General features: G+C 31.9%; 1 protein-coding gene across 5 annotated transcripts in view; it reads left to right on the top strand.

Annotated features, from left to right (window-relative positions):
* LOC127730761 (argininosuccinate synthase-like) overlaps positions 1-15,984 on the top strand; it is a 35,834-nt gene extending 19,850 nt beyond the window's left edge. For all 5 annotated transcript variants that reach the window (XM_052239304.1, XM_052239307.1, XM_052239306.1 and 2 more), the window contains exons 6-15: positions 1,624-1,698; positions 2,772-2,842; positions 3,241-3,362; positions 7,060-7,144; positions 8,109-8,173; positions 9,133-9,206; positions 12,307-12,364; positions 13,360-13,516; positions 14,996-15,061; positions 15,792-15,984. In XM_052239304.1, coding sequence (XP_052095264.1) covers positions 1,624-1,698; positions 2,772-2,842; positions 3,241-3,362; positions 7,060-7,144; positions 8,109-8,173; positions 9,133-9,206; positions 12,307-12,364; positions 13,360-13,516; positions 14,996-15,061; positions 15,792-15,834 — 816 coding nt within the window. In that variant the 3' untranslated portion in view covers positions 15,835-15,984. The remainder of the gene's footprint in view (positions 1-1,623; positions 1,699-2,771; positions 2,843-3,240; positions 3,363-7,059; positions 7,145-8,108; positions 8,174-9,132; positions 9,207-12,306; positions 12,365-13,359; positions 13,517-14,995; positions 15,062-15,791) is intronic.
* Positions 15,985-18,107: the final 2,123 nt, after the last annotated feature.

Genomic DNA, 18,107 nt, shown 5'->3' on the forward strand with positions numbered 1-18,107 from the left:
TTTAATTCAGACAATTTAAACAGAATTAAAACTTCGCTTACATGCTTTAGGTCTATGTGCATAATCAACAGATGATTCTCTCCAACACTCTAGACAAGAATAGAATTCATGACAAAAATTTCTTTTTGTTGACCTTGTATTGCTGATCATTTTGTTTGTTTAGTTTCTCTCTATCTTCTTTAGTTTTTGCTCTAAACACAAAAGAGGGTAAAAAAAATCATCATTTTAGGGCAGTCACTCCTATGAAGAGTGACAGTCTACTAACTATATCGGCAAAATTTGACTTGTTTGTGGATCTTGCCTTGCTGATCATTTTTTGTTATTTAAAGTTTCTATGTATTTATTATAATTTTTCTCATATAAGGCAAAACGCGAAACAAATGGTAAAAATCGTCATCGGAAAATTTCCCCCATGTTGTCTTAAATGTAGATCTTGTCTTGCTAATCATTTTTTCTTATTTAAGTTTCTATCTCTCTATTATAATTTTTCAAATATAAGGCAAAATTCGCAAAAAAATGGGAAAAATCGTCATCAATAGGCAATAACTCTAATTAGGAGTCGACTGACGATTTCGATCATGCATACTTATTCGTAGATCCTGTCTTGCTGATCATTTTTGAAACTTAAAGTTTCTCTCTATCTATTATAGTTTTCAAGATAAAAGGCAAAAATGAAAAAAAATGGGAAAATTTGTCATTTAAGGGCTTATTAATAACTATAAGAAGTTGCCTGACAGTTTTGACGTCAATGAATACTTGGTAGAGATTATTAGCGCCGAATAACATTTTAAATCAGCGAAAATATGAACAATTGTTGAGCTATTTTTAATCATATTATTCTGGTTCCTTAATATTCAAATTGAGGCAGGTCTCAACTTTTTGGTTTTGACATTGCGAGTGTAACAAATACAATGAAATTAGTTCTTCTTCTGCCTGTCTGCGTGATAGAATGTATGTATTTTTAATTATGTTTAGCCACCTCATAACATGTACACCTATAACATTGAAAACTGTTTTGCAAACCACTTAGGTATTTTTACAAACAGTACATGAACGATAAAAATATAATCAATCAGCAGTCAATTGCTGTCTATATGATCAACCTTAATTTCAATAATTATTGTAATAAGTTCCATTTGCATTCTCAAGTGTGTTTTTACAAAATTGTTAAACTTCGTTCGTCTCCTGAAAACGTAATTGCGTAGACGAATGAAGGTCGTTGGAACTTTCCCCAGTCGAGTTACAACAAGTATAAAACTTTGTTTGTTTTCCGCCTTGCAGACAACATTCAGAGTTAAGGCAAAGACTGGTTAGCCCGGGAGTCAGAAGTATGTGTACTAGTAGGGTGAGATTACATGTATCATGTAAAGTATGGCATATTAAAGCTGATTCGGTTTGTCGCTCTAGCAAAAAAGAAAAGGGGGGGGGGGCTAAAATACATACATGTAATCATGATATTCGTACTAATTTTGCATTTGGACGTAAGGAATCTATCAATCAATCAACAAAGCATATGTTCAACTCTTTATTTACTGAATTAACATTACATTACATATAAAAAATAAGAATGTATTATTTGAAGGTCGGGTTTTAAAGTATAATTAGTTCTTTATTTAATTTTAGGTTATTTCTCCATGGAGAATGCCGGAGTTTTTCACGAGATTCAAAGGACGAAAAGACTTATTTGAATATGCAAAAGTAAGTTGTTATTAACCGAAAAGAGATTTTTAACCGCTATTATCATGAAAATTAAGTGAACCGTTTTATATTTGTTAAATATATTCTTATACGTCCTCACAATCAAAGCTGTGCAAATATTAAACGGTAACACAAAAAAATGTTTTACTGCGAGTTTTGTGAGTAGTTGTCTCACTGTAAACCATATAACTCCTCGTTTTTAATCACAAGGTTACTCTAGTGAAGTTGTACTTAAATTCGCATTTTATGATTTCAGTCTTATTAACTTCTTGTGAAAAATACCGTTTTGTATCCTCAACTTATCCTAAACACCTTATTAGTAGTTATTGCAACTTTCTCAGAATCTTCACCATTTAATGCCATTGTTTATCTTCTGTTTTTTATCTGAATTATTTTGGGGGTATTCCTTAGCAAACAGTTAACTTTTCCATTGCTTTAACTGTGGAGGAGTGTACTGTTATTGTATCAGCATCTCATCATAAACCCCTTACTAAACTGTATTGAAACTTTCTCAAAATCTTAACCATATAATGCCATAAGCACCTTCTATTTTATTTTTGATTTGTTTTAATTTTTTTAATTTTGATTTTTATAATAATACTTTTTTTTTGGGGGGGGGGGCGCTTTCCCTAAGCAAATAATGGACTTTGCAAGGAGCATGGTGTATCATTAGAAAGCTTTGCACGCAATACTTATTTGTGTTCGCAAGTGAATTATATGTGTTCGATTCCACAGCTTTGATAGTATATCTGCAAAGTAGTCTAAACATGATTTTTAAAATCCCAACCATTTTACTAAAAAATCAAACACATTTTGCTTAAAACGAATGAAATTATCATGCTTCCGTCTTATCTTTCTTTGCTATTTGAAAAATTCATGAACTTTTTCATTGATCAACTGTGTAGAATCGGTGTAACAGTGAAAAAAATAAGCAGAAGATATCAAGTGGACAAAAAAATCTTAAGTCGATGAATGCAGGATTAATTGCAGGTTAGAAATGCTACTGTATTAGTACTGTTTAAAGAAAAAACTTGTCGAATACTGTAAAAGAGTCTTTTTGGTTTTTCTTCCAGCTTCACGATATTTCACTCCCGGTTAACCCCAAAGCACCATGGAGTATGGATGCAAATTTAATGCATATAAGGTAAATAGTAAAATCACAATAATGAAACAACCTGCAACGACAGCAGGTATTATTATGTGCAATTCTATAAACAATCACATGTAAATGCATGCTTCCTTCAGATATTGTACAGATAGCAAAGTTGGTGTGTATTATGGTAAATTAAAGTAAAACATACTGAATTTTCTGCGTTTAAGTCGTTTTCTGGCTTCATCCTCAAACATGCCTAAGAACAAAGCTGTTTATTGTAAAATTGGACAGTACATGTATGTTGATTTCAAAAGTCTGCTTGAAATGAGTTAAAGGATTAAAGAGAATAATTTTTCCTAGTCATATTAATTGATCTATAACGTAAAACTGAAAAGCTATCAAACAGCTTATAATGCGAACTAACATTTTTTGTCATTCAATTATTACAGCTATGAGTCTGGCGTTTTAGAAAACCCTAATACAGAGCCTCCAAAAGATATGTATCAAATGACAACAGACCCTGAAAAATCTCCAGATGAAGCAGATGTTCTTACCATAGATTTCGAAAACGGTAAAGGCAATCTTCTTTTGATAAAAAGTATATTCATGCATAGTAGGTGGTTAGTGGAAATGAATATCGAAAAGAACATACAAAAACCATGAACAAAAGAAATAAGACGGTAGATACAACAGGAACAAGACAAACAATTATCTACAAAACTTTCTAAACAAAACTAACAATTGAGAAACAGGAACTGCTAAAATACGCGACTGAATTCAGACGTTCTTGATGTGAGCATTTCCTGCTCCACTGGCGGCTTTCGACAAGTACAAATTCAGATATAACTCTAAATCCGTGTAAAGGCGTTAACGGTAAAAAAAATGAAATTGTGTCTGTCTGTGACATATATCTCTAAACGGTCAACAGCTCATAGTAGCTTCATGATAGATAACTTTTACTTTCCTATTTATAGATATAAATCACACTTAGCTGCATATGTACTATTCATTTATATGATTTGGATTTTAGTATGACGTCCATTTTCACTGAACTAGTACACAATTTTATTAAGGGACCAGCTGCGGGATTTTCTCGCTGCGTTGAAGACCCATTGGTGGACTTCGGCTGTTGTCTGCTCTTTGGTCGGGTTGTTGTCTCTCTGACATATACCCCATTTCCATTCTCAATTTTATTATTATGTTTTAAGTGCATTATCATTTATATTTTTTTTTGTACCAAAATGATCTACTATTACTATAACTTGTTCGGATGTATTACACTAACATTTCTATTACTAAAGTACTATAACTTGTTCAGATGTTTTACACTAAATGATCTATTACTATAACTTGTTCGGATGTTTTACACTAAATGATCTATTACTATAACTTGTTCGGATGTTTTACACCGAATAATCTATTACTATAACTTGTTCGGATGTATTACACTAAATGATATATTACCATAACTTGTTGGGATGTATTACACTAAATGATATATTACCATAACTTGTTCGGATGTACTACACTAGATGATATATTACCATAACTTGTTCGGATGTTTTTCACTAAAATTTCTATTACTATAACTTGGTCGGATGTATTACACTAAAATTTCTATTACTATAACTTGTTCGGATGTCTTACACTAAATGATCTATTACTATAACTTGTTCGGATGTTTTACACTAAATGATCTATTACTATAATTTGTTCGGATGTATTACACTAAATGATATATTACCATAACTTTGTTTGGATGTATTACACTAATGATATATTACCATAACTTGTTCGGATGTATTCCACTAAATGATATATTACCATAACTTGTTCGGATGTTTTACACTAAAATTTCTATTACTATAACTTGTTCGGATGTATTACACTAAATGATCTATTACTATAACTTGTTCGGATGTTATACACTAAATGATCTACTACTATAACTTGTTCGGATGTTTTACACTAAATGATATATTACCATAACTTGTTCGGATGTTTTACACTAAATGATAATATGTTATGGATGCCGAAAATAATTTAAGTTCTTCAGAGTGTTAAGTCGGAATAATATGCAGGATCAAAATTGTGAATCGTGCAGTAATTAGTCACCGAGACTATAAATAATTGCTTACGTTAATCACAATTCTAGTCTGTAATCACATTTCTACAGCTTATTGACAGGAAGTTGACATCAGTTTGATGTTAATTTTTATAGATATCTTGATTAGTTTTTCCCCAACTGTATTAATGGTTTTGCTTAAGTATCTTATGAAAAAGTGATTACTTTTTGGCAATAATTTGAACGAAGCTAAAAAGAATTAAAAACCAATTGTTCAGAGAACAATTGAAGGTCTTTCCACTCAAATTCACTTAAGATGAGAAAATTTTGATAAAAAACACTATGTCTGGGCTCAAATGATAGCTTATCACACACTGATTTTGAAAATACAATGTGTGAGGCACTTTTTTCTTCAACTAAATGAGATAATAAGCAACTTCCGGTTAAATCAAAGTCACGTCCGGTGTCAAATAATAGCTTACATTACTATGATTAAAAAAATATATAGTTTCTATATACTTTTGCTTTAAATAAGGGGGATAAATTGCTACTTCCGGTTTAAAAAGGGTCACTTCTGGTTGACATTTTCAAGGTCATATGTCTACTAACCTAATGCAAAAGATCCCAAGGCTGTATCATGTATAAATATGAATCTACAGCAAAGGTCAAAAGCTAGAACGTCAATTTTACCTTTGACCTTGAACTAAATTTCAAGGTCATAAAGCAAGTACCTCAAATCAAATCACCTTTAGTCTCTACTATGTGAGGGAAATGAGTCAATATTAAGCCAAAATAAAAATTTCGAATCTGACCTTGACCTTTGACCTTGACCCCATTTTCATTTTGGTGGACCAAGGACCTCAATTCAAAAGACCATAGGCCTCTATCACTAATGATTCACCAGTTACAATTACATTTCACTTATTTTAAATACAGAAAGGGAAATAACTCAGATATGGAGTCTCCGGACCGCTTCGATCAAAATTAATTTTGTCGTAATCTTTTACAGTTGCGAAGGAGATGCGCAAACAAGAAAAACTGTGTTTGAGGAGAAAACTCTTACAATAAAAAGTGTTCGGTTAAACAGGGTCAGTTTCAAAAGTGCAATAACTGTTCGATATCATATGCAAAAAATCTAAGCGACATCTTGCGAAACCACTATACACCGCAAGACAAAAATGTGGCGGAAGAAGAAGAAAATAAATAGGTCTTTCCACAGAAAAGTGGAAAGACCTTATCTTTCCACAGAAAAGTGGAAAGACCTAATAAGAATGTGATGCAACTAGAAGTTTTAAATTCAATAACTTTAACAGACAATAAGGAGTCGTATAACGGCAAATAAAATTATTAAAAGTTATAAAATTTGATAAGTAAGCAAACAAACGAGCAAAAACAAAAGAAACAACGACGATAATTTATATAATTTGAAATCATTGTATCCAGTTTGTTAATGCACTGATTGATATTAGTTACACAGTGTGCTAGTGACCTAATACACTATATACGGGGTCAGTAAATTTCATATGGGGGTTCGAGCGAATACGATATATACGGGGTTAGTAAATGTCATATATATCGTATTAGGTCACTAGCACACTGTGTATTGAATTTATCTTACCGACTATCTTAACATGTGGAATTCATACAAGTGGCCTATTAAAGTGATCAAGTCTTCAATATTAAAAACTTACTTCCATTGGTCTATTCAAAATATATACCAACAATAACAATTTTAATGTGTTTTCCGTGTTAATTTTCAATCGTTATCATCAATTTCTTTATATGTTGTCTGGGCGATACGTTTCAGATTTTTCAACGTCATGTTGTTTTTTAATAGACGTAACACTGCTACTAACAGTGTATTAAAATACTTACCCAATATCAAATATACAGGGTCTCCACGAGTTCGCTTTTAACTTTTGATATTCCTAGAATTGTATAGGAGGTAAGATAAAGGTAACTATCAATATACATGTAGTTAACTACAAGACTGTAGACTGCATTAATATAACAAGATTTGGCTTCAACTACAACTTCCATATTCGATTCCAAATTGGAAATCTGATGGAAATCTGTACAAGACAGTACAATTCTCAAAGACAATCTAAATTACATGATTTATGTATAAATATCCTGTTTAAACCTCTATCATGTGATTGATTTTTGTGCAGTTTTTCATATTATATTTTGTTTATGCATTAAGGAATACCAGTAAAAGTGTCCAATCAGAAGACAAAGGAATCAATGACTGATCCTTTAGAACTTTTCACTTATCTTAACAAAATAGGGTAAGATATTTGGTGTAATATACTGAAACATTCTGTACAATATAATGTTTACATGTACATTTGTTTCTTAAAATGATAGTTACAAATATAAACTAGACAAGTAGATGTGTAGGCTGTCAATGAGTAATCTTAGTACTTTTAAGTATCATCTGGAACACGGTATCCGCTTTTAGTGAATATTTCCCAACTTTTATTATTTTGGTTTATTACATATACTCTCACAACTGATGTTTGTCTACATATACTTTATTAGTTTATTGAATATTTTCCCTCATAGATTATACCCATAAACGCATTTAAAGGTATTCGTTTCTCTTCATTATTTGCCTTATAAATGAGATCAAAATTCCAGTGAATAGAGACACATTTGTTCGGTCAACTACAAACACTTTATACTTATTAAGGGAGGAGACAACACGATACATACTTGGCTCGTTTATGTTAAAATATTTTGCAATATTTTCTTATGTTTGAACAAAGATTCTAATATTGTCTGCATGCGGAATCGGAGTATATGAGTTCAAAGTCTGAAAGAAATGTCTTACATTCGGCAAAAATTTTAAGTCTGCTAGCTTAAAAGTGTTCAAGCATCAACTTTTTCACTGGGCATTTTATTTTAATAAATTAACTCCTGCATTTAGAAGAACTATCAAACGATTTCAAATGGCGTGGATTTACGCAACTATAGGTCACAGGCCGTACAACCTTCAATAATGAGCAAAACTCATGCCCTATAGTCATCTATAATTGGCTCCGAGATGACAATATGTGGAACAATTAAAACGAAAAAGTATCAAAAACATAAACGAAGGACAATATAATAGACAGCAACAAACGAAAACCACTAAATTACATGCATTTGGCTTGAGACGGGCACATGTAGAATGTGGCACGGTTAAACATGTTTATGAGTGCACAACTCTCTCTAACCAGGGACATTGGTTTAACATTTTTTTTATTGTAGAGGTAAGCATGGAGTAGGTAGAATCGATATTGTCGAAAACAGGTTCATTGGAATGAAATCAAGAGGTAATTACTCTATTTATTCAAACTTGTCTCAAATTACGATAATTAACTAACTCCTGAATTTACAATAAATTACTCTCAAATTACGATAATTTACTAACTCCAGACTTTACAATATATTACATGTAGTCATATAATATACATTCATTGTGTCGAACGTTGTAGCAGTTCTGACTTTCTTCTATAGCCGATTGAAAAATAAATTGGTGCAATGTCAAAAGATGGAATTTCATTTGTTCCAGATGACGACAGCGATGATTATTTTCGGTATTTTAATCACATCATTGAAATTGCAAGACATTTTAAGGAATAAATTATAGATTTATAGAAACAGACAAGAAATACGACAACTCGTTCTAATTTGAGATTTTGGTGACCTAAAATTTGAAGTTTGTTTTACCGAACATTTCTGTTGGAAAGTACCTATACCAAGTCAGGTACCCCGGTGTTATTGCTGTTCATCCAGTTTATCATTTTTTTAAACTTTTTCCAGGGGTTTTTATTCTAACTTGTCGGTGAAAGTTACTTGACATGGTGTATTTATCCATTCTTTTTTATGTCAATAAGTATTGGCTACTTTTGTTCACCAAGTTGTCTTTTTTGAGTTATGAAGATCTTTTATTGTACAATGAATTTGTGACATTTTAATCATCTTTTAAAACAGACGTATTTTGAAACATGTCCCTTACATTTTCTTTTCGGAGGCATACACATATACCGCTGTTTGTTCTTGAATAATTATCAATACTATTTCGTTTGATAAAAACAAAAACAAATATTATCTTTTCGTGACGTCAAAATAGTATAAAGTTTTGGACGGCAAGATAATTTTCATTGAATTTTCACCCGTAAATAATGTTTTCAATCAAACGGTTGGCGAATAATAAGACAAAAGCAGATATTGTCTACATTTATCGTTTTTTCTTAATCTTAGTTTAAGAACTTTGCATTTTCTGTTTCAGGCGTATATGAAACTCCAAGCGGCACAATACTACTAGTAGCACACACGGATATAGAAGTATTTACAATGGACAGGGTATGTCACTTTAAACATATTTTATTGTAAATTTCCTACAATGAGATTATATACATCAACAAAAGAATATGGGAGAAAATATTAGTAAGAAAGCTAACCCGTTAAATAGAGGTACCATGCTTGAACACTGTATGTTCAACAAATACATGTTCAACGATAAGCAGTTTGATTTCGCAAAAAATTAAAATGGCTCGAGGAACTATAATTTTACTGGACAAAATAGTATATTCAGAAATTCTTTACAATTTAAATATATAAATATTTCAATAAACAATTAAAAACCAATTGTTCAAAGAACAATTGAAGGTCTTTCCACATCAATTTTCTAAATAATTGATAAGAAGCTACTACTTGTTTACTCAAAGCTACTATTGGCGTCCAATCATATGTTTCTTCATACTGATTCAAAGATTTATGATTTCTAAATACTTTTGCCTGAAATGAGGGAGATAATTGCCAACTTCCGGTTTAGAAAATGTCACTTCCGATCTCATATGATAGCTTTGTTTACACTGATTCCTAAAGTATATGGTTTATATATACTTTTGCCTGTAAAAAGGGAGATAATTGGCTACTTCCGGTTTAGAAAATGTCACTGCTGGTCTCAAATGATAGGTTAATGTATGACCATTCAAAAAATATATGGTTTCTATGTACTTTTACATGAAATAAGTGCAAAAAATACTACTTCCGGTTCACTCAAGGTCACGTCCGGTTGATATTTTTCAAGGTCATATGTCACCCAACATTTTGCAAAAGATCTTATGGCTTTATCATGTACCAATTTGAAATAATAATCAAATTTACCTTAAACTAAAACATTTCAGGGGCAATAACTCCAATAAGATGTCACTGGATTGATTCAGACCAAATGTATCATATCTTCATCACAATATAACAAAAATGTTTCACTAGTTCTTTTATATATAACAATAAAAATATCGGAGAAAATGCAAAAACAAGCAAAAGACAAAATTCAAAACATGAACTTGACCTTTGACCATGACCTCATTTTTAATGTTAGAACTCAAGGACCTCAAATAAAAAGACTATAGGTTTATACGGCTTACGGTTTATGAGCAACAAAAACTTTACGACAAATTTATTTGATAAAGGTAGATAACTCCTATAAAATTTCACCAGATCGCTTCCATCCAAATTAGCCAAAAATTTCTTAGGATGTAACCAACAAATATGAATAAAAATTTGTTCGTTATCTTTTTTGGTTACAGAGGAGATACACTAACAAGAAAAACAGTGTTTGGGGAGATAACTCTTACAATAACAAGTCTTCGCCTTAAAAAGATGAGTTTTAAAAGCTCAATAACTGTCCGATATAATATCCAGTATATCTAACGACATCTTGCAAAACAACTTTATACCGCAAGAAAAGGGTTTGGCGGAAGAAGAAAAAAAAAAATTAAAAACTAATTGTTCAAAGAACAATTGAAGGTCTTTCCACATCAATTTTCTAAATAATTGAAGCTACTTCTGGTTTACTCAAAACTACTATTGGCGTCCAACCATAGGTTTCTTCATACTGATTCAATAAACATATGGTCTCTATAGACTTTTGCCTGAAATAAGGAGATAATTGCCAACTTCCGGTCTCATATGATAGCTTTATTTACACGGATTCCAAAAATATATGGTTTATATATACTATTGCCTGTAAAAAGGAAGATAATTGGCTAATTCCGGTTTAGAAAATGTCACTTCCGGTCTCATATAATAGCTTTATTCACACTGTATCCAAAAAATATATAATTTGTATATACTTATGCCTGTAATAAGGGAGATAATATGCTACTTCCGGTTTATAAAATGTCACTTCAAGTCTCAAATGATAGGTTAATGTATGACCATTCAAAAAATATATGGTATCTATGTACTTTTACATGAAATAAGACAGAAAAGTGGAAATACCTAAATATTCGCAGAACTAGTAAAAATATTGTTTAGGGGCCAGCTGAAGCCCGCCTCCGGTTGCGGGATTTTCTCGCTACTTTGAAGACTCATTGGTGGCCTTGGGCTGTTTTCTGCTCTTTGGTCGAGCTGTTGTCTCTTTAACACATTCTCCGTTTCAATCCTCTATTCTAAACAAAGTTTAAAGCCAAAAGCCAATGAAATCAAGACCGGCTATTTATGTTTAGTTTATCACGTTACCATGAGGGTCAAACTCATTCCTATTCAACTTCGGTAGAAAATGTTAAATATAGGGCAAAATCTTTTGTGCAAACGAAGACATTACTTACGAAGAACTCAACACAACAAAATTATATTACCTAACTGGATTCTTTTAATAAACTAGGGATATTGTTAACTAAATGAACGCATTCAATAAACTAGGGATATCGTTAACTTAATGAATGTATTCAATAAACTAAGAATAACAATATCAAGTTAATGAATCAACTGACAATAGAATGACCTGAAATTTGCTTTTTTCGATATTCAATTTAATGATACACATTTTGCCTCTTGGTATCATTATATTCAAATTGCCCATCTTTTGTGCTATCTAACAAGGCTGTGCAAAACAGTTGCCGATAATGTACGTACAGACAATTTAGCCTTGTCATTGATAAGATCACTTTGACCATTTTACTTTTTAGACTATGTGCATCAAGATTTATGAGATTTTTAACAATATTAGTTTTTTTATTTCAAAGATATAATAACGAAAGATTGTGAAATAGTCTGTAAATCAGAATGCTGCAAAAAAAATCACATCTAAACACCAACTTAAATAGCAATCTTGAATGTTTCATATGTAGAATAAGTTTTTTTTTCTGACTGCCGTCTTCTAAATTTCAGTGGGCAGGGTCTTTACAAATTGTACGTTTAACGAAATTTCAAGAAACTAATATTCATTTGTCTTTCTAACAATACCACAACGCATCTAGATACTTTTGCATTGTTTTCCATTTGCCAAAGGTAAACTTTCAAAGAGCACTGCATAAGCATACGTTACAACGTTACAACGGTTTCTATGTGTAATAATTGGAATTAAACACATGAAACAATGTATATTACGTATTACCCCAAAATACATGACAGTTAACTGTATCCAATGTTTGTTGTTTTAATATTTGTCTAGGAAGTAAGAAGAATAAAAAGAGATCTTGATGTAAAGTTTGCTGACCAAGTATACAGAGGTAAGGTATTATATTCTTTTAAAAGTATTATGTCAACTTTCTCTCGTGTTTTAGCTGACTCGTTTAGATGTTTGATTAAACATTTTTCAAAGAGTTTAACTACCATTCTTTCTACAGAAAAACATGAAATATATACTCCAGACGCGGCTGAAGCTGGTATATTGCTGTTAAGGTGGGGAACATTTATAATTTCAAAATTGCAATCGTCTCGTTTGTCATAGACTCTGGTACTGATATGACCGCTTGAGTCAAAATCGAGGTATATGTCTAACAATAAAACAAATGAAGCTGTGTCTATGGTTTCTTTAATCTCTTAGCTCAAGAGGATTTATCAATGAGACCCAATATGAAAAGTTTGGATTGTTAATGGAGAGAACATCATCAATACATCTATATGTGCAATTACATGATCTAGCTTCCTTGATTTTATTGTTTTTTACAAGGATCTCCGACTCATATGACAATAAGAAAAGGTCGTCAATGAGAGGCGCAAAGATAATCCCATAGGAATGACGACAACCTGCCGGAAAATTCTACCTCAAAATCCAACAAATACGTTTGTCAAGGAAAACCTTCAGCATACTGATCCCTTGTTCATCGGTGTTGCATGTTTTTCCACAGGTTTTATTTTTAACAAAATATTGTTATCCCAATTGTATTCCATAAACAATAAATTTGTAACGTATAAAATTAAATTTAATGTGTTCAGAAACACATACAACACCTTCTTTGCAAACGATGTTTGTTTGCTGATATCTGAAAATGAATTAGAGGATCTGTACATGAGACTAGTTTTACCAGTTTTACAACAGTTTATCGTAAAGCGCAAAACGACATTCAACATCCGACAGAATAATGTCGTATGAACATCTAGAGGATGACATTAGCTAGGTTCTACGACCGGCGCTTATCATACCTTCTAATTTATCAATTACTTGGAAGGAATTGATGTTAAGTAGCATTTCTAATTGATTCTTTTCAAATTATAATTGTAGGATTTTGGTTCAGTCCTGAATGTGAATTTACACGTATGTGCATATTGAAGAGTCAGGATGGTGTCACAGGTTCTGTTAACCTGAAAATTTATAAAGGCTGTGTCTACGTCCTTGGTAGAACGTCACCAACATCGCTTTATAATGAAGAATTAGTTAGGTATGTCACAAACCAGTTAATACCTTTCTTTTCTTGAAACATTTGATAAATATTTATCACTTATGTCATTTGATAGCTTCAATAGACAAATATTTTCTGGGAATACGGTTGCGGAAATGATAAAGACGCATTTGTTCGGAACAACTTCATGGATTTTCCAGAAATACAAAAAATTATAAGTGAATAAACTATGTTGACCTCTGATCAAGATCAACAAATAGCCTTACTAAAAAAAACTTGTATACACTAAATGATTTGATTCCTACACAACGTATTACTTTAACGTGGTACGATGGTTGACATAATGAGAAGAGGACACCTTGATGTCAAGGAACGAGGTCAAGATCCGGTTTTAATAGCTTTTGACAACGCGTGTATAGGCAATACACAATTCATCTCTTGGAATCTGACTTCAAGAAGTGAATAACGTCTAATACGCAGCAATGAAAAATATGAGCAAACACTTAACCAGATATACATTTATTTTGAAACAAGATAGCTTAATCAAACGGTAGTTTCTGAATAAAGTTCATTATGATATGGTTGAGACGTCACATGGATGTCACAAACTACATTCCGATACAGTTAAAGTGATCAGACAGCTATGCCATTCTAATCATTTTTCAATAAAATTAAAGTAAATATGGCGAATATCACTATTTATGGTATTTTCAGGAGGCAACATATGAGATTTTATACATAGTAAACAGTCAAGTTTCTGATTCATGTTTTAAATCTGTCTCTACGAACTATGTAGTAGACTTGCATTAGAACGCGTAATTGCTACAAAGTCGATCTTATTTATTGTTCATACAGTACACAGTAAAGACAAATAGATACGAGAATACGACATCTCTTTTTCTTTATATAAGGAAGGACAGAACACGTATGATATGATTATCATGTGCACAACACATCTTTCTGGAATATCCTTCAGCAGGTACGCTTGAAACCAAACACTATGAAAGCCAAAAAATAAAACATGGTGACGCTTTCAGAAACTACACAACTAGACTTCGACCGATATACATAGGACCACATGGTTGAAGGCATTGAAATATCTTCTCTTAAACACACGTCATTAGTTTCAATACAAACGCACTGAACTATAAAAATATAAACTGGCTAATCTGATGTCACCTAAATCCTCATAATGCAAATTATAAACAGACAAATATTACAATGAAAACGACGGAAACCGCATGAACTACAAATGAAGTTCGGCAGGAGTGTCACCAGGGTTGGTATCTCATGACAAACTTTTCCTTATTTGCCCTCAAAATGAAACAAGCTTACGATTAGAATAAATTTTGTAAAAAAAATTAGAAATATGCAAATCAGTTCACCGTATGTAACTAAATGCTGTTCTATGAAAGATAAGTATGCCGATTTTTAAAATAAATATGTGATGACATGGTTACATATGATGGATTCAGCACAATCATTATATCATGTAAAAAACTGTGTTCTTTATTGTAGTATGGATGTTCAAGGTGATTATGAACCAACAGATGCCACTGGCTTTATCAAGATAAATGCTTTACGGTAATTTTTCTGACACATTTAGTATGCGTATATAAAGGGTTACATTAAAACATTTGTTATTGAATGGCGTTGAACTAAAAGATTCACTATTTTGCCCCTAAAATTTATTGAAACATATACAAACATTTACTCTCAATCGTCTAATCAATAAAAGGTATCAAACCACTAACTTGGCTCCATTGCTTTCTATGTTAAATTTTTACCAATTTCGGGCATTCCTATCTATTTTGTCTTTAGTTTGATTAAAGTGGCAGTCATTCCATGTCAAAACATTACATTAGTCTGACCTGTGCTGGAAAATTCATACATTCAATTGCATATAAGATCAATAGTTTCTGGAAGTCCGGAAGGATAAACACAGGTACTTCTGATCCGAAAAAAAGGCACAATTTTCCCTTATTTTTCAATTTTATATAACTTTTTTATTGTTCAAAATTCAACGTTGATTCAAGGTCCTTTAGCTTTCATTTCATATCAAAATTACCCAAATATTTGACATATTTTGAAAGTTACAGCTTTTTTTTATATCTAAAATTCAGTTGGTCGTGGCATATTGCCTCCCGTAAAAAGAAAAAAAACAATCACAAAAAAAATCAATATATATAGTTTCTGATGACATAAAAAAAAAGATATATCTTTTAGTGTTACTTTTATGATACAATAAAGACACTAGTTACATGGATAAAAGTTAAATAGATAATGACTACCTTGTTCTTTTTGATATTTTCAGTCTTCGAGAATTCCAGCGACTTAGAAGTTTGTCGAACAATTAAACAACATGTATTACTTATTCCTGTGTGGTTTTCAATGACATTATTTTTATTTTGTATCAATACCTTTCAAACCAATATACACAATATAGTACTTTCGATATGTTTATAATAATTGCTTATCATAGTTATTAAAAATAAAATTAAAATTAGTTCCGAAAATCATTTTTATTGAGGTCCAAAGGTATCTTAGTATAGTTATTACACTTTTTTAGAGACTGAGAAATATATTTGCACGGAATCGTCTCTAACATTTTATGATAGCTTCTCTTGAAATAAAAACTTATTCTCAATCAGCTAAAATACTAACAATTTTCCCATTAGTTTTCCTACTTAGACGATGATTAACATTTCAGTGTCTTAGATACACAGAAATTATGTTAAATTCGATAGGAGGCATTTTTATCGTTTGAATTCGAAAACGATTAAAACTGTTCTTTATCAAGAACAGAGAGTGTTCTGAATTGCGCCATTTAAAACTATTCTACTTTAGATCAGTTATTGACAGATGTACACTAAAGATTCCACAAATGTGTGAGCTAGAACAGCTTTAGACAGTTCAATCCTAGATCTAGGCAAAAGTAGTTGATGTTCAAATCTCATAAATCGATGAAAAAACAAACAAAATCTGAGGGAATTACATAAACTCCAAACGAAGTAAGGCCGGGTGCGTCGACAGGGTAACCGACCTCTGCTATGCATGGATCGGTAAAACTAATACAGATTCCATCAATTATACGCTAGAACTCATTCGGACAGCTCTGCCCTAGAACAGATTCTGACAGTCATGCCTTAGAAGATTTCTTGACGGTTATAGAGCAGTTTTATGACAAATGATGCTTATAGTTGTGGTACTATCACTTCCAATTAGATTCATGCAAAGATGTTCTAACCATGAGATGAGAAGTTTCGTATAGTCAGATATTACGGTGGAAAATTCAAATTGTACTCTTTCCATGTTTGCATCACATTTATACTCAATACATATACAAGCCCAGACTACTCACTTTCTAATTCATGACACTGAATTTAATTCAAATGATGATAATCTGATATATATGTTTAATCTGAATGAAAAGAGAAAATGATAAAATCTTAAACGGTGCAAATAAACATCTCATCCTTAACTAAATAGTAACCCTCTCAAACGGTCAAAATGGTGTTTACTGGCCATGTTCATGCAATATTTGCTGCCGAAAAATTTTAACATTTGTCTCGATGTGGCGCGTGGTTGTATTAATGCTTGTATGGATCACGTATCTTTAAAGGCAACAGTAGCATACCGGTGTTCAAAAGTCATAAATCGATTGAGAGAAAACAAATCTGGGTTACAAACTAAAACCGAGGGAAACACATCAACTATAAGAGGAAAAAGGAACTACGGGAACACTGAAGTGCAACAAAAAAAAACGCAAACATACATAGAAACGAACTATTTGATAACAACTGCCATATTCCTGACTTGGTACAGGACATTTTAAGAAAAAAAAGGTTGGTTGAACCTGGTTTAATGGCTACCCAAACCTCCCGCTTTAGGTAAAATTGCTCGTTTATTTCATGGCAATATTTGATTTTATGTGAATCTGATGCTTTAAAAGATAATGTCACTTTACGATGTAAATACCACGTGTAGCATATTGCATATGGGGGTAATCCCAAAGTAGACGGATGATTAATCAAGGAGAAGAATAATATTTACAACGTCAAAGAATATCAGAATTTTATACTTCTGGAAGAATTATGCATAAAAAAGTGAACGCAAAAGGCATTTGTAAATGAACGCAAAGAAAATGTATGCATGTTTGAGAATACTCGAAATCCGGGAATATCTTCTTCAATCTAAAATATATATCTTTCAGTTTAAGCCAGTACTTTTCCATACATTCGTTCCATTTTGTATATTATATTCGCATTGTAGGGCAAGTAAATTTTCGACGCCCTCGAGTTTAGAGAGTGAAATGATGTCTCATTCTAAAAGAAGTCTTGCAACTATTCTAGTATCCGTACATGCCCTGTTACAAGCCAACATTTAAGAACTACCAAAACAACCATAATTTTCCAGTGGTTCGATTCGCCTCATCTGCATTTTGGTCTATGTTGTTCTTGTTTTGAATATGCATGAACTATTTTCCCCTGTTAATATTTACAAAAAAAATTCTATTATCATTTACCAGAGTATTTTCTAGTCAGCTTAAAATTTATAGTTCTTGGTGGAAAACGTGACAAATATCGGTAATCGAAAAATTCTGTCACCTTGTTTTTCGATTGAATAAACA

This window comes from Mytilus californianus, unplaced genomic scaffold (genome assembly GCF_021869535.1).
Source record: "Mytilus californianus isolate M0D057914Y unplaced genomic scaffold, xbMytCali1.0.p SCAF_2, whole genome shotgun sequence".
NCBI lineage: Eukaryota > Metazoa > Mollusca > Bivalvia > Mytilida > Mytilidae > Mytilus > Mytilus californianus.